The sequence below is a fragment of the Gobio gobio genome, assembly GCF_949357685.1.
Source record: "Gobio gobio genome assembly, chromosome: 22".
In the NCBI taxonomy this organism is placed as follows: Eukaryota; Metazoa; Chordata; class Actinopteri; order Cypriniformes; family Gobionidae; genus Gobio; species Gobio gobio.
In genome coordinates, this window is record NC_137118.1 from 22040778 (window position 1) to 22068669 (window position 27892).

The window sequence follows — 27892 nt, forward strand, 5'->3', positions numbered from 1 at the left end:
TGTTGACACTAAATGGAATTGAAGGCTGTTTGTTTAAATGGCCCAGCTAAGTCAGCCATAACAACAGTGGCTCAACCAATGGTCGGATTCTGGAGCAAGACTACCTGCCAGGTCTTGGGGGTCACTCCAAGACTAGAAATGTGTGTGTCAGATAAGGGAGACATTCAAAAAGTGTACGTTTAGGGGTTCCTTCAAGAACAGATTTGGGAAACACTATCCTGAGTTAAAAAAACATTTCCCCTGGTTTAAAAAAGACTTTGAAAGAGAGAGAGAGAGAGAGAGAGAGAGAGAGAGAGAGAGAGAGAGAACATACATATAAATAGAAGGTCAGATGAAGAGAGACTGAGAAGGTCTGTATGATGGTCAATCCTGGATCCAAACAGTCTGGCATTGTCTTTCCTTCTTCCTATTTCTCATATAGGTCGGTCCATCCTGCAGCCAGTTGGCCAGAGAGAATATCAGTCCCTGAGGGCATTGATTCCACTGATTAGACGCTATAAAGTAGGGAAGAGAGAGAGAGACAGAGATAGAGAGAAGTGGGGCGGGGAATCAGCAGGCAGAGACATTGGAAGAAAGAAAACGCGAGAGAGAGAGAGAGAGAGAGAGAGAGAGAGGGAGGGAAGGAAGGAAGGAGGAAACTGTCCTCCTCATGCTGTCTTGGCATCGGTGCCACCCAGTTTCTCTCAGGCAGGCCAGAAGCCTCACGATCTACCTCTGTGTGTGTCTCTGCAGATGGCCAACATTGTGACGTCCTTCTGCTGTGTGGTGCTTGCAGCCGTGGTGGTGGTTTATGCCCAAAGGCGCAGCCAGCAAGGTAAGTCCACATTTCGGATATTTCCTCCATCTGTTGCGGGTCTCCAGTGTGTGTGTGTTTGTTCAGGAACAAGACAATTTCTTAACAAAATCAACTACATCTTTTGTAGATTAGGGATCAGTTGGTTCTTTTCTGGTTATGTATCTTGACTTTCTTTTTACTTGTCGTTTTCTTTGCGTCCCTCCTTCATTCTGTCTGTTGGAGTGGAACAGAGAAGTCACATTGTGAGCAGAGGGTCAGTATCACCTGACTGTGGGGAGGGGTGTGTGTATGTGTGTGTGAATGCTGTTTAACGCATGGCCTGGCTGCCTGGAGACACAGAGACTAGCCTGTCACTGGGTCAAAAACTAGAGTTCTAAAACAAAGAAATCCTCGGAGTGTGTATGAATGTGTCTAAGTTTGGACTAGACATGTTATCTTGCTGACTGTGATGGGTTCTCTCATGCTTGGGTGAATAAGCAACTATGTTGTTTCTGCATTCCAATTCAGTGTCATTTTGCAAGACAGCGGGGTGGAAATGCTACCGAGGCATCCTTGATTCATTGGAAGCTACAATAAAGCTATTGTCATTTTTTCAGTTATTATTCAAGCTGGATGCAACAGCATATCACGCCTTTTCCTAACCAGGTGCAACTCAAGTTTCCATCAACAAGTAATTTGTCTGTCCTCAGTAAAGGCAAAAATACTACGCAACGCCACACAGCCAATCAGAACATATTTCATGGAGCTTGCACACTAGAGAAAACTAAGGGTTTGATGGAAAGGAATGCATATAATACAATTTAGGGGTTTGGAAAGAATTACACAGTTTGAAGGAAGGAAGAGAATTAGATGAACACTTCAGCAGACCCTTTGAGTTTTTCCCTCTATGTCAAGAGTGTATAGTCCTGCTCCTAAAGGGACACCTTCCACCCAAGTTTATCTCCAAACTCAATTAAATAAACCTTAACCAGCTAATCAAGGTCTTCAGGATAACTTAGAAATGTCCTGGAAGGTGTGTTGGAATGAAACTCTTCTTGGATAGTGTCCCTCCAGAAGAACCATTCTGTTTAAAACCATACTATTCACAGCATTATCTGATACAACACAAACTCTAGTTTGTAGATGCATTAGAAGTCATAGAATTGGCTTGTTTTCCATGATGGAAAACTCAGGCACAAAATTTGACTTTAGCTTTGAGTAAAACAAAATTAGTAATAAATATAGAGTGCATAAGGTTTTGCCGGACTACTGTAGATGAACATGCTTCTCCTGAACCTTCAACCGTTTATTACTAAAGGTTGAGAATGGGATGAGGTGCAATGGTTAAAGATCTAGGCTCATAATCAAAAGCTTGTAGGTTCAAAATATCACCATTTTGCCTTTGGATCTAGACCAGGGCTGTCCAATCCTACTCCTGGGGAGCCAACGTCCTGCAGAATTTAGCTCCAACACTCATTAAACACACCTGAACTAGCTAATCAAGTTCTGTAATATAGAGGGTATGCATCACCGTCAGTTTCCCGCCAGAACACGCCTCCTCAGCCTGGACTGAATGGAAAAAGAGCTGCTGCATGACTGGAGTTAATAGGGGAAAAAGAGTGAAACATTTTAAAATAAAGGTTGGACTCGATATTGTGCTACAACAAGATCCAGTGATCTGGATATTGACATGCAGCCAGGAAGTGTGTTTTTTTCTGACATTTTATGAGCCGGATTTCGATACGTAAATATTTCACAATTTCGCGAGTGAATCCCGTATGTACTGTATATGCGGATGGGCCTATATATTGAAACGTGAATGTGGCCGCTTGTCAAGAATGGAAAACAAAAGTTTTATTCAAATTCTGAATATATTATAGGCCTATTAATATATTTTTTTATATCGCTTATGCGATTTTAATGTTAAGTCAATGGAAAGGCGCGTTGACGCGTGTCCTGCGGCGCGGAAGGCGCGTTTCGCGTGGCACGAAGGAAGCGAATCCGCCTCATTCGCGCGTCCAGTTCGCGCGAATGACACGAATTGGACGCGAAATGAGCGTCTTGTGCGATACACGCGTTAAACGTGAGTGGTGCTTTTGTGCATTCACGCGTTTGAAGCGAATTCGCGTCTGACGCCCTAGTTGAAAAATTGGAACTTTGGCGTCAATTCGCGCCGCGTTAACCAATCAGCAGCCTGCTCACTGCGGTCACGTGGTAAAGTGACGTGATGAGAAACCCTGCATAATTTAAAAATACTACTATTGTGTCACAAAATGTAGTTTAAGACTTTTTCAGGTGAGAATGTAGTTGTTTAAAGCTCAAATCGGTGGTTTATTTATAAAGAGAGCGCCTATTTAAATAAATAGGTAAATAATCTTGTGTTTTTGGAGTTGTGAGATCCAAGTGATCACCGGGCAATCACCGTTCATAACACCGACGAGAGCAGCCCTTCCTTGGCTAGTCCTTCTGACGTTTGCCGCTGGCTCTGATGTCCTGTAGTGGTTCGTCTTGTGTAGATCTAACGGGCGATATTTGGTGTCATGAATCTATACTTTGTTGTCTGCCAAATCGTTTTGACTGAGGGCAAAGAGCAATTTCATGACTTTATTTTTTAAGGATATTTAAATATACATGCAGTGAAGATAATGTAGGAGTTGCCTGGACCACATTTGTGTGGCTATTAATGTTTAATATATATTTTTAATGAAAATGAAAAGAGGCAGAGTGGTGTTTTATGACATATTTCTGCTGGAGCGCCTTGAACGCGCATCTATTTCGCTTCAAACGCTCGATTTCAATTGGACGCGGAAACGAGAATGGATTCAAAATGTTCACGCGTCAAACTAGACGTGGTAGACGCAATTTTGACGCTCTATTTGCGTTTGGTGTGAATGCAGCATTAGACAGCGCACAAAGAGCGCTCCCTTTAAAATCACTAAAAGATGTCACTCATTAAATGAAGGCGATCTCACCATAGACTGGATCTCACAGAATTCCATTATATTAATCAGTGACGCTGACTACACAATGAATCTCCTATTAGAGAAGATTAGCGCACATGCAGAACTCAGCACTGGGCAAAAAAGTTGTTGTAAAAACTTTTGTAGAAATCAACAAACATATCTGTGATTGGCTACATTTACCGAAGTGAAAACACGTTGGAAATTGAATCATTTGACGAGCACAAATACAGATATGCACTGGATCTTTTGGCAACTCTCTTTCGCTAATAATACGCTATTATTACGAGAATAAAAAAGATTCTAGACCAGCAGTTATGGGCAGCTTTTCCCTCTAAAAGCAATCAGTAGCAGAAGCAACAGGTGGCAGTGGTTTGAGTGAGAAAATTACATGCTATTATCAAGTCCGTCTCCCTCTGTCCGGAGGGGGGCACAGGGATGTCCATGCGGTACGTGGCCAAGCCTTCCCCCAACCCCCCGACCTCTGGCTCCGGGCCTGGTTTTTGTGTGCTTTTCACGGCATTCACACACACAAAAAAATGAAACTTCCAGGCAGGTTTGTTGGTGCAAGTGTTAGCTAAACTCTGTAGGATGCTCGCCCTCCAAGAGCCAGTTTGGACACCCCTGATCAAGAACCTCTGCATCAAATTGTTCCTCATTTGTACTATATAGTGTACTTTAGGTCACTTATAACGAGAGTAGGCGCTAAATGACTACATACTATAAAAGGAATCCTGAACCTGTGCTAGCCAAAACTGCAGATGTCACTTCAATTGGGAACACTTTTTTGAGAGTGATAGGGCATCTTCTTGGATGTCTCATGCTGTTGTCATCCCCCCACACCCCTGCGGCGGCCCACGTTTTGTTGAAGCAAGGCTCTCACTAAAGCTGATTACATCGCTATAATGCCTAGTCATTGGCATGTGTTTCTTTGGCAGGGCAGTAGCACTGATACAATGATGTCATAGTGGGGTGACATCACCACGTCATCCATCAGCAGTGCTGCTTATCTGTTGCCACACTTGTTCTGATTGGTCAGCTGATCGTGTTTAATCTAGAAAGCAGTCATCACAAACCACGTAATTCCAGCTAAGCCTAAACACACACATATACACACACACACACACACACACGCACGCGTGTTTTCATGTTTTACGGGGACATTCCATCAAGGCCGTAATCATGTCTTACACATTGGGGGGGACCAACGTTTTGTTGTTTTTTTGCGTGGGGAGGGGTTATTGGTCTTATTGGTTTATATTATTAAAGGTTTAAGGGATTATTAAGGGATTTAAGGAAATTAAGAAAAATAAATTAAAATGGTAAAAATTCCATATCTATTGTAGTTACTGCATGAAGTAAACTATTTGCAAAAAATATATTTTTTAAATATGCACACATTCACTGTTATTTTCATCACTTGGTATTACTGTTGGTTTCTCAACGTTTTTATTGTAAAACAGTTCATTTTAAATGTTTAGCTACTTATACTACGAAACACGCTTTCACTGCTAATTAAAGTGTTGCGTTGGATTTCTCACTTACAGTAAGCCCCGCCTTCTTTGATTCGATTGGCCATCTTACTCATTCTGACAGTGACGAGTGCTGTAAGGCCGCTGAGGCAGACCAACCTAAAAATGTAACATTTTACTTCTGTCATCCTAGCAACAAACAGAGCGGTGTGTGTAATGGAGTACAGCAGAGCAGCATCAAGATTATAAAATATGTCAATTTGGCTATTTCTAATTATTCGGGGGGACTTCTCCCCCTTAATGTCTATGGTAGTTATGGCCCTGCATTCCATTTTTATACTGTACTTTTCTATATATTCTATCCCCTTACACCAGCCCTACCCCTAAACCTACCCATCACAAAAAAAATTCAGCATTTTTACATTTTCAAAAAACATCATGAGGACCAAAATGTCTGGGATTTTGAATATTGCCATCCTTAACATAGGGTTTACCAGGACCACCACCACCACACGCACACAATTAAAAGTATGGACCAAAAAAAATTGACAAAAACAATACACAGATGCAGAATCAAGAGCATTTAATTAGAATACACAAACATAGAGAAAGGTGTTTTAATGTGATGATTAACTTTCTATTCACATAGTCACAGAAGATTTGTGTTTAATGCATCATTAGGGTGGGTATAATTATTGTTGAATATCTTTCAAAAATAACCAAGACAAATGCAAAGAGTTGGTGACTTAATCAAAATGTTTCTTATTGACTAATTATAACTAAACTGGATTTGACATCTTGGGAAGTCTTTATTAAAATTCTGACATTAATTTACTATTCATAGATTTAATACCATGCCACTTTTTCTCGGGAATCTCTGTTTTCAGGGAAAGCTTGATACTGCGCCATATGTCTGTTCTAGTGGCAAACTGTCAAAGCATCCGAATTCAGTTGCAGGTGGATCTCTTCTCCTGACTAATTGTATTAGAGCTTGGTAAACCTTCCAAGTTTGGTTCGTGTAAGCAGGGTCTGTTGCTAGCCATAAGAGTTGAAGACCAAATTATGTTCCTAACAAAGATTCCAGGTCCATATAATCCTGTCAATCACAAGGATAAGGGAGTAAACCCTGCTTTTTCCCAGAAGGAAGTATTCCTGCATCAACATCCTTTGTTAGTCCATGAATAACATTCCAGGCCTACAAACCTAGTTTTAACCCTATCTTTAACCCCATTTCCAAACAATATGCATAACCTAAAAGCAGATTGAAATGATTAGGTCATTCAAGCTCCATCCCCTGCTGCATTCCATCTAAAGTCGGATGTGGTATATTCTTACTTAAAATGTCTGGCATTACACTACTGGATGCTCATGAATGGCATGCTATTGTTAACTTTGCAGGTGTTCGATTTTTCAACAAGGAAGCTTCCTGCCATCCAAATTGCATAGGATAAACAATGCTATATAATGTTATGTTCTGCAGGTGTATGATTATAAACATAGATAATCATTTATAGTGTTTAACTCACCTGCCTCCGCACATAATGCTAAACAGGTTTAAAAACCATGCAGTGTAGGAGCTTATGGATTGCAGCCATATACACCCACATCTCACAAGTTTTCAAGTTCCGTTTCAAGTAGTATTTTATTGAGATAATTCCAAGTTTCCAAGTTAAATTGAACACAGCATAAGCTTAAACCTAATATTTGATCGGTTGATCCAGGCCAACATTGAAAGCCTGGGGTGCTTCGTTTTTTCCATCTGCCGTTACTCCACTGACCATAAACGTATGTGTCTGATGCTTCTGTACGCATAGAATGTGTGGACCCTATGCTTATGAATATACTGTGACATATTAATGTGGCGCAAGATCTAGCGCTGTTATTTTAGCTTTATTATGGTTTTATTTTGTTTTTAATTAGCTTTCATTTTCCTATTTTTAGTTTAATTTTGAGTAATTTTGTTAAGTACTTTTTAATTTTTGTCTTTTGTTTAATATATTGATATTTAGGTATTAATATTTTATTTATTTCAGTTTTAGATTTGAACAATTTCCATCTTTTTGTCTTTGTTTTAGTAAACTTTCGACTTTCTGCATTCTTCTTGTACACCATGCAGTCCAGACCAAAATGTAATTTATTTTGAGTATTTTTTTCATTATATAGCATAAAATGTTACAGAAAGTTTGGTTGAAATGTACATGGGTTTCCACATGCTACACACACTGGCTGAATCCAAAATCAACCCCTAAACCCTCAATCACTATTCCCCATTCCCCATTTTTTGTCGAGAACCCGGTACTTCATTTAGACCCTGGTTCCTGTGGTCGAAACACACCGAGTACCACCCCAAAGTTCCTAGTTCCTGGGGAAAGTTCCTGCGGTGGAAACGCGGCTTTCGTCCACTAATACAGTTCACTTGAAGGAGTGAGTGAATGAAAACAAGTGAGTACACCACTACAAATGGCTGACCCTTCAAATAATGCCCTATTTGAGGGTATAGGGGGCGATTTCGGATTCAGCCTCTAATATAACATTGTATATATCGAGGTATATTTATTTTGCTCTAGGAGTCTCTTACACTTAACATCAGGAATCGAGTCTTATTTTATAACGACATGTAAACTGATGAAACAACAACAAATGGGGTTTCAATACACATTTGCCGAAGACGGTGGTAAGATTTTATGCAAATGGTATGTTTATTAGAATGTGAAGTAATTGGAAATGGTTAATTTGCAAATGAAAGATGTTGGAATGGTTATTTTTCTAAAATGGCTTGGCACACACATGCACATTTTCTTCTAAATCTGACACCTTTGATTTCTGATACCTTATAATTGGTTAATAACCGACTGTCCTCATTAAATACACATTTCACACTTAACAGAAATAGAACTAAATGGTAGAAGTGTAAGCAGTATGCTTGTGAGCTGAAATAATAGACCATGTCCAGGGGTATTTTTAAGTTAGAACTAGGAACATTACCCGACCCCATCCTTCCATCAGAAAAAAAGACAGACAAAGCCTTGTTTTATGTCATCAGTCAGTGAGATTAAGTCCGGACAAGCCCATCTCTGACAATTTAATTATTCATGAGACCCTAAGTGAAAATGAGACCAAATATATTTCAGAGCATCCATTGTCCTGGTCAGTTCCAATCCGTCTCAGTGTGGAGAGGTTGTTGAATTCAATCTATCACTTGTTTGTCTCTAGTGGCCTAAAGGGCCTCATAATACACAAGTACCCTGTTTGATGATGGCATCTTGATCGAGTATAGAAATGTGGAATGAATAATGTTGGTGAGTGATGTGTCTCATGTCCAGACTTGCTGGATTATTAAACTGGCTCACAGATCTTAGGCAAATGGACAGCTTTCAGATATTTGCATTTCGACATGCGTGATTTTAAAACCAGGATTAAGGCTTTGTCTTTAGTTGGTAAGCTGTGATTGGATCAGGCATTTCTCTGCTGGCGCTCGTTGGTAATGGACGAATGATTTAAAAGCTGTCTACTAGCTGTACTCCCTAAATAGAAAAAAAGCAGCATCCCTTTGGGGTGCAAGTGCGAATTTTATCAACAACTCCGACTTTGGCTGTGTTAGAGGTGTTAGAATATGTGCGTATTGCATCCCTAGAGAATTTGCATAGATTTTGTGGCATAATTGCACATTTATGTTTACTTCAAGAGTGGTGGCGTTAAAGCTGGAAAGTGTGAACAGTCTCTCGTGCACCTACCTTGAATCAGCAGGTGGGGGGATGAAAGCAAATGCAGTGGCGATTTTCAAGCGATTTTTCTTGTTCAAAAAAAGAGCATGTGAAAGAAGTCAGGTGCATGAACTTCTGACACTGTCAGCACCCATCAAAATTCATATCTCTTTTACTACCATTTTTAAGGTGCTCAAGCATCGCTTCAAGGATTTATTCTAAACTTTGCTTACGTTGGGTGTTAAATGATAAAGCCTTATTCAGGAAAACCAGCTTTGCTTTACCATGTGCTTGTTGAACGTCTAAAGGACTGTTTATCTTCGAAGATGTGCAAAAATAAACGTCTTACTACAGTGTATAAATCATTCAAACTCTCCGCTGTCAATAAAGTTCCTTTTCCCAGCATCAATCAATGCTTAAGATGTTCTCCTTGGAAATCCCAACACGGAAAGCATAAAATTGGCATGGCTACACACAGCGCTGAGGAAACAGCTGTTTTGTGTGAAGCTACAGATGTAGGCTGTGTACTTCCCTTCCGTGGTTGCAGTGTTATCCTCTTTTAATTAAACTGTGGAAATTAGGCAACAAAGAAGAATCTTATAAATCCTGTCAAGGACATATCCGGGGCATATTTCACCCTAATATCACAAGAAAAAAAACAAGATGAAGTATGTTTTTAATAATTTTGTTTCTTTGTTTGTTTGGTGGGTGGGTATTTAGTTGAGAAATATTACAGACATTTTATATTCTTTGTGAATGTATCTCACAAAACATGTTCCTTAACAGGAAATATTAATATCCAAAACTGTATGACTTTCTGTTTTATGGAACTTGAAAATATTTTGATATGTGTTTTTATTATTATTCATTTTAAGATACATACAATGTAAGTATATGGACACCAAATCTGTTTAGTTACCAAGATTTTTCACAGTTTGTTTTTTGTATGTGTCTTTGTTCCATGATGGCAGAATGTTCATTTTTGGATTAACTACCCCTTTAAAGGAGACCTTGTCTTTTTTCAAAGCCTTGATTAAAAAAAAGTCTACTAGAATAGATTTCCATGCCTGAATTTTCAAAAAATATTATTTTGTACAAAATATTTTTCTTATATATTCTTATATTTTTGCCTTATTTTTTTCTTATATATTGTTGCAGCACCTCTCTTCCCAGTCTGTCAGTCACGCTCTATTTAGTTTTTTCCCGAAAAGCAAAATGTGCTCTGATTACTGTTGAGTTTAAGTTAGCGTGTGATAAAAATACCTTAATCTACGGCTGGTCTAGGTCAAGGTCAAGGTCAAGGTATCATTTATTGTCTCCCTTAGGATAAATTTGTTTTAGATTAGAGAACTACTGCAAGTCAACGCATATACATACAACATTAACAACCATTCTAATCCCATAACCATGTATCATAAAAAGCGATACATACCGTTAAAATAATTAATTACGTAAAAAAAATACATTTTGTACCAGATATTGCAGTTATTTAACATCCTGCTGCAATTGTTCATTATTTAATTTAACAGACAATGGGACAAATTTATATCGATATTTATATCGATTATGCCTGCATAATGGAACCCTGTATCTCCGACCAGAGTTCATCAGCACATACTCTGGGTGCAACACATGTGAAGAGTCCAATCGAATCCTATTGTCCTGCTGGATTGTGCAAAGCTCAAAATATCTTGCAAAGAGCTGATTGTCTGTATCCCCATGATTTTTCCTGCCACTTTCAACAAGTTTTTTATTTGAGCTCTCTATTTTACTGTTAAACTGCTGTACCAAACAATGATTCCATATCTTAAGACAGATTATATCATTGCTTTATAAAAAAAATAACAACATTATATTACTGCTCAACCCAAATAATCTTAATCTCCATAGAAAATGTAGGCACTGATTAACCCTTGTGCACACACTTGACACATGTGTGTGCCATTTGAGGTCACTGTCGATGTGGACACCCAAATATTTATAAAAAGAAACCTGTTTGATAACTTTACCATGAACCATGACAGAGCTACTAATCTAGGGTCTATGATTACCTCTTCAGTTTTTTTTTAACATTAATCTGTAAATAATGGTCATCCCACCAGTCCACAAACCCTTCTATGGCAGCTTTGTAATCATTAATACTGCAGTCTCTCGTCAACAGGTGTAATAATACAGTGTCATCCAAAAGTTTCATAATAAATTGGTTTGACTGCTGGCTAACATCATTTGTGTAAAGAGTGAACAGAAGTGGCGAACTTACACACCCTTACACACCTAGTAGTCATTCATTTAAGTCATTAGTCGACTAATAGCAGTTTTATATTAATTTATTGCATATAAAGGTCTACTGGGGTGTGTAATATATAGCCTATGCCGCACTCAAGTGCACGCATAAAGCTTGCCTTTAAGCAGTTGCGGACAAAATATCAAGAAGACATTTTAATTGTTTATTAATAATTATTGTAACTATACAATATTGATATTTAAATATTAATAAACTTGACGATGCTGACTTGCCATCTCTTCATTATAGTGGACGCACCTTTAGAGAGAAATGCACCATTTTTAATAGTTTTTTTAGACATTTCAAGCTTTCTATAGATATGTTTTTCATGTCTGTGAGGCAAATAGCACACGCTAAGTTTCGGTTCATTTTTGTTCCAGTTGACAGATACCGAGATAGCAGAAAGCATATCCTATATGTTTTCTTAATTTTGTTATCGTAAGTTTACACAAATAACAGTAGACCTTTACAGTTTCAAATATTGTATTACTTTTATCTATAATACATTATATAATACATTAATAACACTTGGATTTGCACCTAACAAAAGCGCACATTTATCTAGATTAACGTTAGCGTTAGGAAAAGTTGATGCTACTTACATGTTTCAAATGATAAGCTATATTTGAGGTTGATGGATGATTTTATCATGTTCTTATTTGAATTCCTGCTCAACATACTAATTACCACAAGGACCTGCCGTTAACGACCTGTCCCTCATGGACTGCGTGACTTCCCCACTTCCTGTGGAGTTATTTTCTGCGAATAACCAACTAAGCCCCTTCTCGTCAACTAATGTTTAGTCGACTATTAGGGGGCGGCCCTACTGTACAAGCCAAGCCTCTCCCCCCACACACACACACACACACACACACACACTAAGCTTGCTGCAATGCATTCTGGGATTGTTTTACTCTTAAACATTTGCTACCTTAGAATTACTCTGTTGGGTTAAAATTATGCCTCCTACCATTTTGGGAACAACCCCTGTGTCTGGAGCATGTCTAAAATGACGTAAAATACAGTTTTGCTAGGCAGCTCATATGTTTTGGAACAGAGATTAAGTGTCCATCCCCTTGGTCATGAGCCAAATACCATGGCCATTCTAGGATTTTGCGAGCTCGATAATGGGGAATGTTTACTCGTGGAGGTCAGCACAGTTCTTATTCGGGCAGTGGGCTGGAAGTCTTAATGGACTCGCACAATGCATTGCAGCTTCAGCATTCCAATATGTGTAAATTCATCTAATTGGCAAAGCAGAGTTGAACTCTGGATCAGACTGCTGAATTTGTGTTTGTTCATGCGTGGAGTTCTTGTTCAGTACAGTGAGCACTGCTTAACAAAAGAAAGTCTTAGTATTATTTCATCTTAGAGAGATCAGGAGAGTTTCCAAGAGATGTTTACTCTTGCTGTTTTCTTTAAATGATCTTGTGAAGGTTTAAAATCCGTAAGTGTTTCCTCTAGTTATCCTGCTTATAGTGTGTGTAGAAAAGAAAAAAACAAGTTTTATGATTTAAACATGGTCTTCAAAGGATATTCATTCTCATAGTGGGTATAGACTTTAAACTTTATTCAAAATGGAGAGTTCCCTGTGCTAAGGCAATCTAACTGCTCAACTGGCAAAATGATCAAAGCTCTAACAGATGAAAAAAAAGCTCCGAAATGTTAATGAACAACATAAAGTAAAGCACACCTAATGCTGGGCTAGCAGTGGTCATGTTTGGTTCAAACAGCTCTTAATGATTGTGCCTGGAGAAGAAGGAATACAACTGTGCCTAGACATTACTTGCTTGATTAGACTATACAATGAACTGCTAAATATTTCCAAGAGCATCTCCTGTATCTCCTAAATTGTGTATAGATGAAGAGTATTAACTCTATTTTCTTGTTCATTATTCTCGTACCCCCTATAAACTCTTGGCAGCTTCCTTTGGAGAGTCTCTATCCAGTACTGCGCATCTTGGCATTGGAATTTCTGCCCATTCCTCTTGGCAAAATTGCTTAGCTGCCATCATGTTGGATGAAGACAGTTTGTGAACAGCAGTTTTTGAGCCCATTGGACTGAGGTCTTTTAAGCCACACTGTAGCTTTTGCCCAGTGTTTAGGGTCATCACCCTGTTGGAAGATGAATTGTCTTGCAGCTCTTGCAGATAGCGACACATTTTCCTTACAGGATTTTTCCATTATTAGCTTCATCCAAGTTTTCTTGTATTTACAGGTTTTCCAGCCGCAGAGTAGCATCACAAACATACAAAGCTCCCACCAGTATACATAACTGTGGAGTTTTCCGAAATGTGATGTGCTGTCTTTGGTTTATACCATTGAGGTCCAAAAGTCCTTATTTTGGTCTCAAAGAACATGTAATCTTCCTCCAAATTGTTGACACTCTCACATTCCTTTGGAATTCCTTTGCGTGACAGTTGACCAACCTAGATGCAATAAAAAAAAAATTAAATACAATTTTGTTTAGAATGAACTAAATAAAATGTCATGTTTTTTGTTATAGCTTGCATATTTAAAAGTGCTTGTATCCTTCTAGAAACACTATGGCTGAGATCTTGGCAATGTAAGTAATTTACCTCAAAGTGGAATATATATATGCAGATAGAGATTCTGCTGAGATCAAATTCAATCTTTATTGAAATTTTAAGGAGTGTCTGTGTAATTTGTCTTACTCCCTTAAAACAATGTCTATAGCAACACATCAGTGCATCTCCCAAGGCTACTTCACTGACCGTCCAGACAGCTGTTTAAATCACACACGCTTCCACACAGATGTTTTTGTTTGTGAATAGAAACCTAATGGGGATGAAAGTCTTGTGTAGAACATGAGCAATACATTTCTGGTGTGTATGGAAGGCTTTACTCTGTTGTTTCCCTTTTGCTGGTCAACTGTGTGTGCGTGCACCTTTAGTGGCAAATTAAAAGCCTATATACATAAGAGATGCAAATGGGGAAATACAAATATGGGATCTCTATTGAAACAGCAAAAGAAGGTTTTTGAAGGTGCACAACGTTTCCATTACCGTATTGGGACAATCACTTGCATACAAAATAATGTTGCACCAGTTCATCTTGCCTTAATTTGTATGTACAAATTCAACTCTGTGTGTGCTAGGTGAAATGTAACTTGAAACAATTTCATTACTTTCTGTTTAAATGTGTTTTTAAAGAGGAATAGCATCTCTTTAGCCTTACCCTGAAGTTTGTTCACTCTCCGTCTATGGTTAGAGAATATAATATACAGTTTGTACAGTAAAAAGATCATTATGTCCATGGAAAGTCCCCATAAAAGTCCTCATAAAACCGACCATTGGACCAACACTGTTTTGTGCCAATGTTTTGTGTTTTGTGCAGATAAGACTTCACCTTTAAGTATACATTGAATATTTAAGATTTAAAGGTAAAATGTGTGGGTTTATTTGTGCCAATAGCAGCACAAACGATTGTAGAATAGTAAAAGTATCTGTTGTTTCCCAAATTCGTACAGCCCCTTATGTCCTGACCCACAGACCTGCCCCAAACTCACACCACATTCTCCACAAAAATCTAAACATATGGCTCAATGTACTGTTTTCATATGAAGGAATTTTCCAAAACACAATGTTCATCAACTTAATGGATACTGCTCCGGCAGTAAACTAACCAGTACCTTTTCAGATTTTTTCTGCACTGAAAAGCTGACATTTGTTATGACGTCCGCTTCAAACATTACAATGCTCATGATAACTTTCTTTAACGCTACAATGAGTAAATCCACTTCACCTACTCTTCGACAGCGATGTGAAATTTACAGTCACTCTAAAGATGGCTGTGCGCTTGTTTCTCTGGCGCATAAAGTCTATTACTATGAATGGGAGAAAGTGCAATATTGCAGAATAAGTCCCGCCTTCTATGTAAAAGAGCCAATCGCCGATTGGTAAAGTCATCGCATCACTGCAGCTGCCATTAGAAGCTCCGGTTGCTATAAAAACAAATTTGAAATTTAATTATAAGCTTGGTGAACAGTTTTGGAGAATTTGATGTTTCCCCATTAAAAAAGATAGGAGCTGTACTTGCATGACTGAAATAGCTGCCGAGAGGCATTTCAAAGATGGCCGCCGAGTAAAATGATTTGCCTTAAAGGGACTTTGGTTTATGCTAACTAATGAATTAACTAATGTTAACTAGTGGAACCTTTTTGTAAAGTGAACAATATTAAATAATCAGAATACTTTAAATCAATATCTAGGGCATGTTGTAGTCCAGATTAAAATTCAAACATTTAAATACTGTTCAGAAACAGAAAGTAGCACAGCTGCTTTGTTTACAGGGTTACCGGGGTAACGGCTGCATTTCTGCTGTTCCATCAGCGCCATCTGCTGTCAAAGAGTGAATGTGCATTTCCATTCAGCGCGTCTCCTTCACTTTTTCCGTCCATGTTACTCATGCATGTTGGTTTTATTTAGGCCTACATCAGAGTGCACGTGCCTTTTAATCGGTTGATGGAAAAGTATTCTTAAAATACATTAAAAAATCTGAATAACTCATAATAAATAATTATTCATAGTATTTTGAATTGGACACAATACAAATATTGTGCATGTTCATTATCGTGATATATCGTTATCATATCACATACCATATATCGGCACATGTCTACAACTTATGAATATACTTATGGCTTACTCATTTTTGCCTTTGCACGTTACGCTGGGAGAAGATAAATAAATTCAAAAAATATTACACAATTCACCCTTTAAGGTGCAAATCTGCCTAAACCTTTTGATCCAATATTGTGTATTACTGCTTTACCCCATGCACACATACCCAAACAAACCTAACAAAACATTAAAAGCAGGTCCCCAGTTGCCAAAAAGAAGAGTATAAGTAGAAGAGCTTCAACCTGGTCACGTCCTCATGCAGCTTAAGGAGTTAAAAAGGATTTCAGAATTTTAATCCCTAGTGTCCTGAATAATCTACCAGGTATTTTTCAACCCCTGGCCTTGCAGTCATTTTCCATATGCGTTTTTGTAATTGTATGATTAACTTTCCTCTGCCCTGCTTGAATATGAGTGTTTTTCCTGCTGTTGTACTCGGAGCACCACTTTAAAATATGCAGATTAACTACCTGTCAGATGTCAAGTGGTATTACAGAAATTAAATATATGCAGAAGAGGTCCAAATTTACAGTTTTGTACTATAAATCTAGAGTTGCAATTCCAGTACATTTTGTGCACCATATGAATAAGACGACACTGACTAGAACTTGAACCCGAGCCATGCACAAATAGAAATACTGCAAAGCTCTGGGAGTTCCTGCACAAGGAGCGGAGCTCTTTCAAGATTTGCTGCAATTGATTTGCTGTGATATTCTCTGTCCTCTATGTTAGCTATCAGAGTAAGAAAAACACCCTCGTGCTCTGTCTGTAACCTTTTCAGCCAAAAGTGATTCAAGCTAGGAAATTGGTTCAAAGGAAGGTGGAATTGGATTTCCAAACTACAGCACCCTGGATGGATGGATACTGCTGCTTTAAACATGCTTTGTGGGCTAAAGAGATTTCTGAGACGTACAGGAAAGACCTCTAGCAGGTAAAACCAGTTCAGCTCAACCATTTCAACAATAAACCATCTGCTATCAATAGCTGAAGTAAAAGAGTTTGAGTTAACCAGCTAGACTTATTGGTCAATCAGCTCTACAAGTGATACACTGCTGGTCAACAAGCCTTTTTTGAACAGCAATGCTGCGCTAGTCTCAAGGTTCAACAATAAGGTTGGCCTGCTGGTCTGGGACCAGCGTGAGAGAGTTTGAGGCCAGTTGACGGAACAGTGACTTTCCCTTGTCGGGCCAGTGATGCATTGTCATTGAATCGGATATCATGTATGCTAGCATTCAAGCGTTTGGGGTCAATAAGATATTTTTGCTGTTGAAAGAAATGGTTAAACTCTATTTTGATGGTCCACTTTAGACATTGTACTATATGTAACTTTTCAACTACCTACATGTCAACTAACTCTCATTAGGTAGTAGACTGTTATGTTAGGGTTAAGTGTTAAGGTGTTCACACCAAGAACGATAATAATGATAAAACTATATTAGCGTCCACACCAACGCATAGTATTGTTCCAACCCAGGCTCATTGGAAAAACACAAAATACGTACCAATACGTACATATTACTGCAGTTTCCAACAGAAATTAATTAACACAAGAGGCAGTAAAACAGCAAACACTTTTAACCCTTTTCGATTAATAAAGGCTTGTTTTCAAATTTCGTTGCACAATATTATGTTATGATCTCAAAACAATTTTTACCATAGTGCCTGATTTGTAAACGAATACATTTTGGACTTTACATCGCTTTTCTGTTGTAACAATTCACTGAATTTTTTTCCAAAGGTACGTTTTTCTAATGAGCCTGGGCTGTATTGTTCTGTTTTGTTTGCTGCAGTTTTATATTCTGCTTCTTTAAATGCTCAAGCTCCTAAAGCAGTATAGATTCTGATTGGCTGTAAATATTTTATCTTTTATCAGCAGGAAAATCGTTCTGAAAGTGATTCTAATGATATCGTTTCTCAGTGCCATTATATTATAGTTGTAGCTCTGCTATTCTTTTATATTTCGAATTATTTTTAAAACTATATTTTTATCATTATCATCAAAGTTATCGCCCTTGATGTGAATGGGCATTTAGGCATCAGGTTAGTAGAATAAGTTGGGATGTAGTTTTCAAAGTGCACTTAATGTCTAAAGTGCATGGGCCATCAAAATAAAATGTTGCCGAAGAAATTAACAGCATTGATAAAAAGTGACAGGAAGGACATTTATAATGTTACAAAAGATTTCTATTTCAAATGAATTATTTAGAATTTTTTAATCATCAAATAATCCTGGGGGAAAACAAGAATTACGTTTTCCACAAAAATATTAAGCAGAACTGTTTTCTTGAGCATCAAATCATCATATTAGAATACATTTCTGAAGGATCATGTGACACTGAATACTCCGGAGTAATGATGCTGACAATTCAGCTTTGTACCACAGGAATAGTTATTTAAAATTGTAATAATATTTCATATTATTGCTGTTTTTATGCGGTATATGCCATCATTTTTCAGAAAAAGTGCTTATGATTTTATGTGTGCCTTGGTGTTGTATTACAGCCCTGTAATTTTCACCTATTATTGCATATTTCATTTGTAAATGAAACAATTATGAAGGGGTAAAATGTGTAAAACATTTATACTCATTTAAATGTATAAATTACACATTTAAAACTACATACATATTAACGACCATAAACATGGAAATGAATACTATTCCAATCTGGCATTTTCCGGAAGAATAATGTAAGTTGTCAGGCTTCCTTGTTTCTTTGAAATCCCAAACCGTCCACTGTGGAAACCTCTACTAAGTAAAGTCTAGCTTGTTCAGCAGTCATTAGCCCCGTTTCCACCGAAATTACCCGGAACAATATGTCCCAGGAACTTTTTTTCCCCCAGACCTATTGCTGTCTGCCTTTCCATCGCTGTCTAAAGTACTGTGAAGATTAGTGTGGTGACGTACCCTCGTTTTTTTTTTTAACTTCAGTGTTGATTCGAATAGCAAACAACTCTTATGGCACATACCGCAACAGACGTTTTAAAAATTGTGGTTGAAATAAAATGCTGCCTGGAGTCAGCCAATCAAAATGATGGGTGAAGTCAGCCAATCAGCATGTTCAGGGCCCAAGTCCCATCATTGAAAGTTCCTGAACCTTGAAAAAGTACTACCTCGTGAGCAGGGCCGTTTTGAGGGGTGAATATTTACCCAGAACTTAATTTAGACCCTGGTTCCTGCGTCGAAACACACCGAGTACCACTCCAAAGTCCCTAGTTCCTGGGGAAAGTTCCTGCGGTGAAAACGTGGCTATTGTATTCAACTAACTTCCTCTGTTTGGGATTCAGGTTCCTATTCAACTGCAGTCCCAACAATGAACCTTTAGCCTTATATTGGTACTGGAATGAGTACCAATATAATGGTAGCTGGTAGATGGTACCTTACAGTTATTCTGGTGTCTTCTGTACTGCATAATGACCTCTCCATTATCTCACAGCATACCAATATTATTTTATACTAATTAATTACTTAATTAATGTCCCGGGGGGCTGCTTAGGTAGCGCATTCAATCAGCATACCATTCTCTCGATTTCTACCCGTGGGACACGATTTACTTTTGGATCCTTCTGACTGTGTGACATTCCCCATTCCAGCTTACTTGTCCTGTCTTGACCTGTCTTCAACTTGTCACCCATGTCCTCAAGCTCTCTGTCCATGCTTTTATACAACGGGACCTCTTAACTTCTGCACGCACCTCCAGCTGTGCTACACTGCCTTGGTCTATTTGGCACTGTTGCTTTTCCAAGACCTTAATGACTTGAAGGTTAATGATGTGTCCATCTTCTTGCCAGAGCAGAGGCTCCTTTCCTTCAGAGTTCTGCTTGTTGATTCTTCTTTTCAGGACATTTTTGTTTCTCATATCCCAAAATAGTTTTGCCATGTACCTGTTGCTCTTAGTCTGCCCTTAAAAATTTACGCCATAAACTTTCTGGAAAACAAATAGAAAAAATAGATGTGACAATGCCATTGCTGAAATAATTTAATTGACCTGAGAAAATAAAAAAATAAAAAACTTTTTCAGTTTTGTTCAGACAAAACTGGGTTTTTATATTTTTGTCTGTACTGATAAATCCTTCAAACTTAATAATATGTTGTATATATTGGTTGCGCTTCAATTGTAGAAAGTTGAAAAATGTTAAAGGGTTAGTTCACCCAAAAATGAAAATTATGTCATGAATTGCTTACCCTCATGTCGTTCAACACCCTTAAGACCTTTGTTCATCTTCGGAACACAAATTAAGATATTTTAGTTGAAATCTGATGGCTCAGAAAGGCCTCCATTGGCAGCAATGTATTTTGCACTCACAAGATCCATAAAAGGTACTAAAGACGACGTTACAAAGTCCATCTCACTACAGTGGTTCTACAATAATTTTGAAGTAGTGATGAGAATAGTTTTTGTGCGCAAACCCCCCCCAAAAAACGACTTTATTCAACAAGTGCTTGTCTTCCGTCTAGGCCTCTGACGTGAACTCACGAAGCCCCACAACACATGCACGAGAATATGACGTAGCGCCCATGTTCGGGCATCCAGGAAATGCACAATTTAGCCCCATTTTGACCACTATGCCAAGACCTATAGCACGATCGATGTAGAATTCAACAGCTTAGATATGGTGCTATGGTCTTCCTCTGCTTGTAAACAAAACTCCTCGCTTCCGGGTCATGTGTCAGAACGCCGGCTCTGTTCTCTCGCATGCGTCGTTGTGCTTCGTGAGTTCACGTCTGAGGCCTAGACGGAAGACAAGCACTTTTTTTTTTTGCGCAAGCACTTTTTTATAGTCCGCACAAAAACTATTCTCACCGCTTCATACAATTATTATAGAACCACTGTAATGAGATGGACTTTGTAACGACGTCTTTAGTACCTTTTATGGGTCTTGTGAGTGCAAAATACATTGCTGCCAATGGAGGCCTTTCTGAGCTATCGGATTTCAATAAAAATATCTTAATTTGTGTTCCGAAGACATTAGGGTAAGTAATTAATGACAGGTAAGTAATTAATTTTCATTTTTGGGTGAACTTACCCTTTAAAGAGATAGTACAACCAAATATGAAAATTGTCATAATTTACTGATTCTCATGCCATTCCAAACCGGTATGATTACATGAAAAAATACAAAGGACTACAAAAATGGCACACAGGACAGGGAATAGGAGCAGAAACAGGGTAAAATGCAAACTAAAAGTCCAATTAACAAAGCACATGTGACACAAAGCCAGGGAATACATAATGATCTGACTCTAATTTGGTGAAAATAAGGTAAAGCATCAACAATTCAACATGGTTGGAAAATTATGATGCTATTGGAATCAAGAAGAAGAAGACTAACGATTACAACAGTTTCCAATGCACTTTTGGTTCTTGGCCCCTAATTATTTTATATTAGTGCAAATTTGAAGCATGAAATGTAAGATTACTGGGATCTTTTAGGCAAAAGCCTCTATCTATTCTATTTAATATAATTACTGTCTTTGAGGAACAATTGAGATATTAAAGAGTTGTCTTTTGCGATTAAGACTCAAATATGTATGAAGCATTTCCTGAGAACATGACAACAGCACAAGCAAACCACACACAACACCAGTAACACGATGGTTTAAGAGTCCTAATATGGATAAATCTTCACCTGCTGCAATACGAGCCCAGGATGAGTCCTGTGTGGAGTGCACTGTCTCCTGAAGTCCTGAGTGGATCTCATGTTCAGTGATTCAGTGTTTGATTTCAGGTGATGGGGACTTATTATCTGAAACAGTTCAAGTTGGCTGCTTATCCTCTGGGGTGTATCGATCCAGCAAGCTCTCTGGGACAGCTAGACCATTCTATTCTTACTGATGCATTTACTCTATCTCTCTCTCTTCCTCTAGCCCTGCACGTTCTGCCTTTGTGCTTTCTTCATCCTTGAGAGCATTATGTTACCAACATTGACTGTGGAAAGCATCAGTGTGACAGCTCTTACTGTCATGTCTTGAAGAACAATGCATACATTTAGAGATGCATCGGTCGACCGGCCATCGATCAGAACCGGACAGTTTTTGCCCCAAATGGCTTTTTTTTGGAGGGAAATCTCTGTCCCGGCACAAACTGCATTGCAATAATTTCCCAAAATTTCATTTGTGTGGAAATATTATAAAGCCTGTAAACAGGACATAGACGGGACACGCTGATGTTGGACGAAAAGAGGAGAGAAGAGCACAGGTGCGCCAGCAGAGCAAATACTGTACCAGCTCACTGTTCGCGATGCTCGAAATATTGGAAAAATATTCAAAAGATTGAATTGGGGGTGAGGGTTTATGTGAATGCGTCTCTGAAGGGAGCCAAATGTCTTCATGAAAGTTTCGATGGCATAAACAAGTTTTGTTTTTTTTTCCTACCTTTAAAACTACTTTATGCAAATTACCTCATTTATGATTGGCTAATTTCTGTGCAATAATGTATTTCACTCTGTTGTTCACCAGGTTTGGTTAATGTACTCATGGTTATGTCATCAATACAACAATTTCTGAATTACCTATATTTGCAATTTATAATAACATAGTCTGGGGTGAGAGTTTGTGTACTTACATTAGTACAGAAACAGGAACAATATTTTAAATATAGACTTTATTTATTCAGTCACCCCTGACAAAGAATTGCACAGCAATGACTCAAGCTGTGCATCACGGTGTGAATGTAATTTCCTGAATTTAAGTTTAACAAGGATCGGTCCACTCATTCTATCTGTGAATTACTAGAAAACAAAGAAACAATACCTCAGTCTTATGTTCAATATTCATTCATTATTAAAATTGACACTGTACCAGCAACATTTTTAAGCAGAATAGACTGAGGGTAATTTCACTCTACAGCTTTTTGTAGTGTCTTGATGTCTTGATGATTTTAATGCACTTTTGGATTGACTAAGAAGTTTTCTAAAGATTGTCATTTGACTAATAAAAAAGTGTTTTTTACAATAAGGTTTAACAGGTTAGCATTTGTTTATTTTTATGAAAATTATCATAGCATTTACTAATAATGGTTAATGTTATGTTCTGCATATATGATTTTTTGTTGTACATTTCAAGTTTAACATCAGTTAATATACTATAAATTAACATTAATAATTAACAATATTATATCCTAATTGCATTCATCTGATTTAAAATGCTGCACAAAGGATTTGAGATCATTTAAAAGATTTAGTTTCAAGATTATTAACTAATGTTAGACCAACACACACACACACACACACACACACACACACACACACACACACACACACACACACACACACACACACACACACACACACACACACACACACACACACACACACACACACACACACACACACACACACACACACACACACACAGTCAGAAGTTGTAATACCGTTTTTAAATTAAACTTTAGTAGAAAATGGCTTTAGATTTGATTAAGTTGGATTCAATTCTGTCAATCTGTCAATTCAGCTTTGTCAGTTATTATGTATTTAAAACTCTTATTGGCTGATTATTTAGTGTCATTGGCCCTCCTTTATCAATCTTGCGTAGAAACGGGCGTATATGTTGGCATAAGATTATGCTTACTCTCCTCTCACCGCCTGATTTATGAAGCTGTGCGCACCTCTGAAATCCAGGCGTACGCAAAACCTGCCCTTGATAAATGCCGTGGCTGAAAACGATCGTCATTATAATAAACGCCCCTATATATTCAAGTCTCTGCCTCCCCCACGCCCTCATTTTACGCCATGGACACACGGAAGATGGCAAATAAGCGAAACTTCTCTGACGTGGAGATCGAGAACATCACCAGGGAATTGGAAAAACTAGTTTAAAGAGTGGGATTAAAGGCGCCCACAAAAAGGTGTACGGTGGAAATCCAATTTAAATAGCTGTTTGGATGAGAAATTACCCGGATTCACAATTCATTATTTTACAGCACGTGTTTTGAAATAATTAGCATTTAATTTCGTATCACGTCACATGTATTGGGGTGTACAATAGTGATGATGATGTGATGTGGAGTACCATTCATTCACATTAATAATTGCATGACAATTTGTAAGATTCTTATTATTACTATGATTTGTATTATTAATGACGCTTATTGTTATTTAGAAGAAGAATGTCGTTATTATTATTATTTATTTTATTATTATTTAAAAGAAGAAGAATGTCATTTTTATTATTTTGTCTGTCTGAATTATATTCAGTCCCGTGCGCAGCTGTCGGGCCCAACCAACGTCAGGTAAAGCGCACAGGCTCGCAACTGGAGGAATACATATGCTTACAAATCAAATGCTTTGGTAAAGTCACACAAATTAAACATTGAATGTTGCACAAAAAATAAACACTGAAGTTTATAATTACTATATCCCTATTCGCACGGGATTAGTAGCCTATTATGTGGGGACCTCTGGTGATTTGTAATAATCGCAGAGAATGTCTGTGATCTTAATCCCGTGCGAATCGGCCATGTCTGTATTATGTAAAGTTAAAATTCCCCCGCAAATTACCTACCATATTTCGCCGAACACAGAGGTCCTGTGATAGCCTAATATTAGTCCCGTGCAAATCGGCATCTCTGTGATTTGGCTGGGATTAGGCGGATCGTATATCATTTTTACAAGGTTTTTGTGTCCTGTGCGCATTTCTATCTTTATCTTTCACGAAGAATGGAGCTAGGCTGCATAAAATGCGCACCGTTATGAATTCCCGTGCGGATTACTTTCACTTTAGAATGAGCACCAATTTGGGGGTAAATTGCTTGAATGATGTGTTTAATATTATTCTTAATGAAAAACACAAAAACAGAACAGTACAATGACAAACTCGGACAGAATCTGCGATCTCTGACCCATTTTTTTTGCTGGCTTCCATGGCAGCAATATGTTGTTTTTTCCGCAGACTGGCAACCTATGGTGTCGAAATACTATTGGATAAATTGGCAACGTGTGTTATCGCACAGACCAAAATAAAAACCGACATTCTGACACGTAATGCACATTTAAAAGTAGAATAACTGGCTGTAGCATTGTTTTTCTGAGAAACGAGTATGTGAACTCACCATGCTTCCTAAATATCTGCAAACATATTATGGTATTTCGATGCTTTAGTACAGTCAAAAACTTACATACAGCACCTTTAATATGGCTAGAATAGTAATTTCTCCGTTAAGCATTTCCCATCTACTGATCTCAGGAATCGTTTTCATTGACAATAGCTTGCGTTCAACACATTCATTTGAATGCATCTATATTGCTGACTAAATGCGAGTGTGTTTGTGTAAAAGCAAAGGGACAAAAACATGAATAAAACAGTGAAGTTGGCATCTTCCACTCCTGAATTTTTACAGTGACCCAAAAATGAAAATTAGCCCATGATTTACTCACCCTCAAGTCATCCTAGGTGTTTATGACATTCTTCTTTCAGACGAATACAATCGGAGTTATATTACAAAAGGTCCTTGCTTTTCCAAGCTTTATAATGGCAGTGAATGGATGGTTCTGTTTTGAAGTCCATAAAAGTTAATAAAGGGGTTAATAAAGGCCTTCTGAAGTGAAGTGATGTGCGTGTGGCTTAAGAGATCCAATGCTTGCATTGAAAGTGCGAGTAAAGCGTGAGGGAAAAAATAAAAGTTTCAATGGCATTAGGCTGGTCCGATTACCATTTTTTGAGCTTCGAAGCTTCGGTAGTAATCAACACAGAATATTCGAAGATTCGGAGTTAGGGGGCTGAACATATTCTTCTCTCTAATAAAGCCAGGGATCTAGAGAAGCGGCACGCCTCACGTGGGCAGGGCATATATGTTCAGAGAACGGACACTGCACTGGTGATACAAAACATACAGGTCTGTTACGTCCCAGTAACAAGCTCCTACATTTCGCAGTAGATTTATTTAGATTGATAATAACGGGTAATAGGCTTGCTGCGATAGTCAGTGTTGCCGGTGTTACCGGTGTTCAGGCGCAACACTGGTTACATTACTTGCCCACCGTGACATCGCACCCCACCGTCGTTTTGATTTATTTAGAGTAATACAATTATTTAACATTATTTTGACACAACATTTTTCCCATAAGTTCAGTATACTCAAATTCCTGAAACTGGTTGCCGCAAGTATTTTGAGATTTCCTTTTTTTTTTACTGTGTACAGCCAAAGCATTCTTCCTCTATTCAACGGAGTGCATCTGCTTGTTCAGCTTAATATGGCTAGAATAGTCATTTCTCCGTTAAGCATTTCCCATCTACTGATCTCAGGAATCGTTTTCATTGAGAATAGCTTGCGTTCAACACATTCATTTGAATGCATCTATATTGCTGACTAAATGCGAGTGTGTTTGTGTAAAAGCAAAGTGAATAAAACAGTGAAGTTGGCATCTTCCACTCCTGAATTTTTACAGTGGTGTACAGTTGATGCTTTTTATGATGCTCACAATGATGACGCAAACATAAAGGAGAGGGGGCAGAAACAATCACACCAAGTGTGAAGATACCCTGTGAGTGACTCTTCCTGCTTTTCACACGTTTCCATTGCTTCCGCCTTTGCTGTTGACTCTCTATGAGCTCATTAAGCCGAACACATTAAATGAAGCATTTGTGATCCGTCTGGTGATAGTTTCTATTTCTGCCCTTCATTAATCCTTCAAAAGATGTTGACGGTGACAAAAACATTCCCCAAACGACTTTGAGCTTTGCGCTCTGTTCACAAAGTATATCATCAAATTAGTTATGCGAGACAGGCGTAACTCGATGCTGAACTTGATGAAAGTGCTAGACTTTCATTGTCTTATAATGCATTATTGAGGAAAAAAAATGCTATTTGTGGTCCATTGAGGATAAAAGCTGCTGACAAGGGGATTCATTGGAGAATTAAATGTGGGTTGCAGCTTGCAGGTTGTGCATGTGGTGTAAACGTGAGCATTCTTGCAGAGTTGATTCTGAAAGCGTACGCAGGTGTGCTAATGTGTCAGCGACATGACACTCATTGTTTTTTATCTTAATTGCCTTCATTTATTCAAAAAATGCATTAAAAATCTATTCATACATACAATGACTTGAATAGACCTTTTCTTTTTCATTTTCGGAATTACAATACGGCCTAAAGTTGTGATATGTATATATCGTATCTTCTTTTAGAATATCATTATTCAAGTTTGCACTCAGCATATTCCAACTGATATTAAAACTTTTACTTCACATTTTTGTAGTTGGGCTATTACATTTAAACGTCTCTTTAAAATTGTATATTGTAATGTGACATTTGATGGTTCAAGAGAGGTTTGGGTCTGGTCGGGGCTAAAAGAGTTTGGCCAATGCTGGTAAACCAGCTTGAACCAATTAAGACCACCACACTTCCTGGAAGAGAGGTTCAAATGGCTCTTCTCAGCAGGCCAGGCCTGTAAAAAATTGTAAAAACACTAGGGGTGTGTAACGATACATCATTATTCGATATATCTCGATATGAAAATGCAATGATATGTATATCGCTGTATATGATTTGCGATATAGAGTTGTGTTATCCAATGCTCACCATGCTGTATTTATAAGGTATAATTCACACAAAAATGTAAATTCTGTCATCATGTTGGTTACTCACCCTCATGTCATTTTGTTTAACTTCCAAACACAAATTAAGATATTTTTTATGAAACCTGAGATATTTCTGTCCCTCCATTTCAAGTCCATTCCTCTAAAACTTAACCCAAAAATGAAAATTAGCCCATGATTTACTCACCCTCAAGTCATCCTAGGTGTTTATGACATTCTTCTTTCAGACGAATACAATCGGAGTTATATTACAAAAGGTCCTGGCTTTTCCAAGCTTTATAATGGCAGTGAATGGAGGGTTCTGTTTTGAAGTCCATAAAAGTTAATAAAGGGGTTAATAAAGGCCTTCTGAAGTGAAGTGATGTGCGTGTGGCTTAAGAGATCCAATGCTTGCATTGAAAGTGCGAGTAATGCGTGAGGGAAAAAAATTAAAGATTCAATGGCATTACTAGGGCTTGTCCGATTACCATTTTTTGAGCTTCGAAGCTTCGGTAGTAATCAACACAGAATATTCGAAGATTCGGAGG

The 27892-nt window shown here is 38.1% G+C and overlaps 1 protein-coding gene across 4 annotated transcripts in view; it reads left to right on the forward strand.

Moving 5' to 3' along the window:
- The window catches only part of cntfr (ciliary neurotrophic factor receptor), a 221040-nt gene that overhangs the window by 73912 nt on the left and 119236 nt on the right, over positions 1–27892 (forward strand). For all 4 annotated transcript variants that reach the window (XM_079804549.1, XM_079804551.1, XM_079804550.1 and 1 more), the window contains one exon: positions 733–814. In XM_079804549.1, the coding sequence (XP_079660675.1) occupies positions 733–814 (82 nt within the window). The remainder of the gene's footprint in view (positions 1–732; positions 815–27892) is intronic.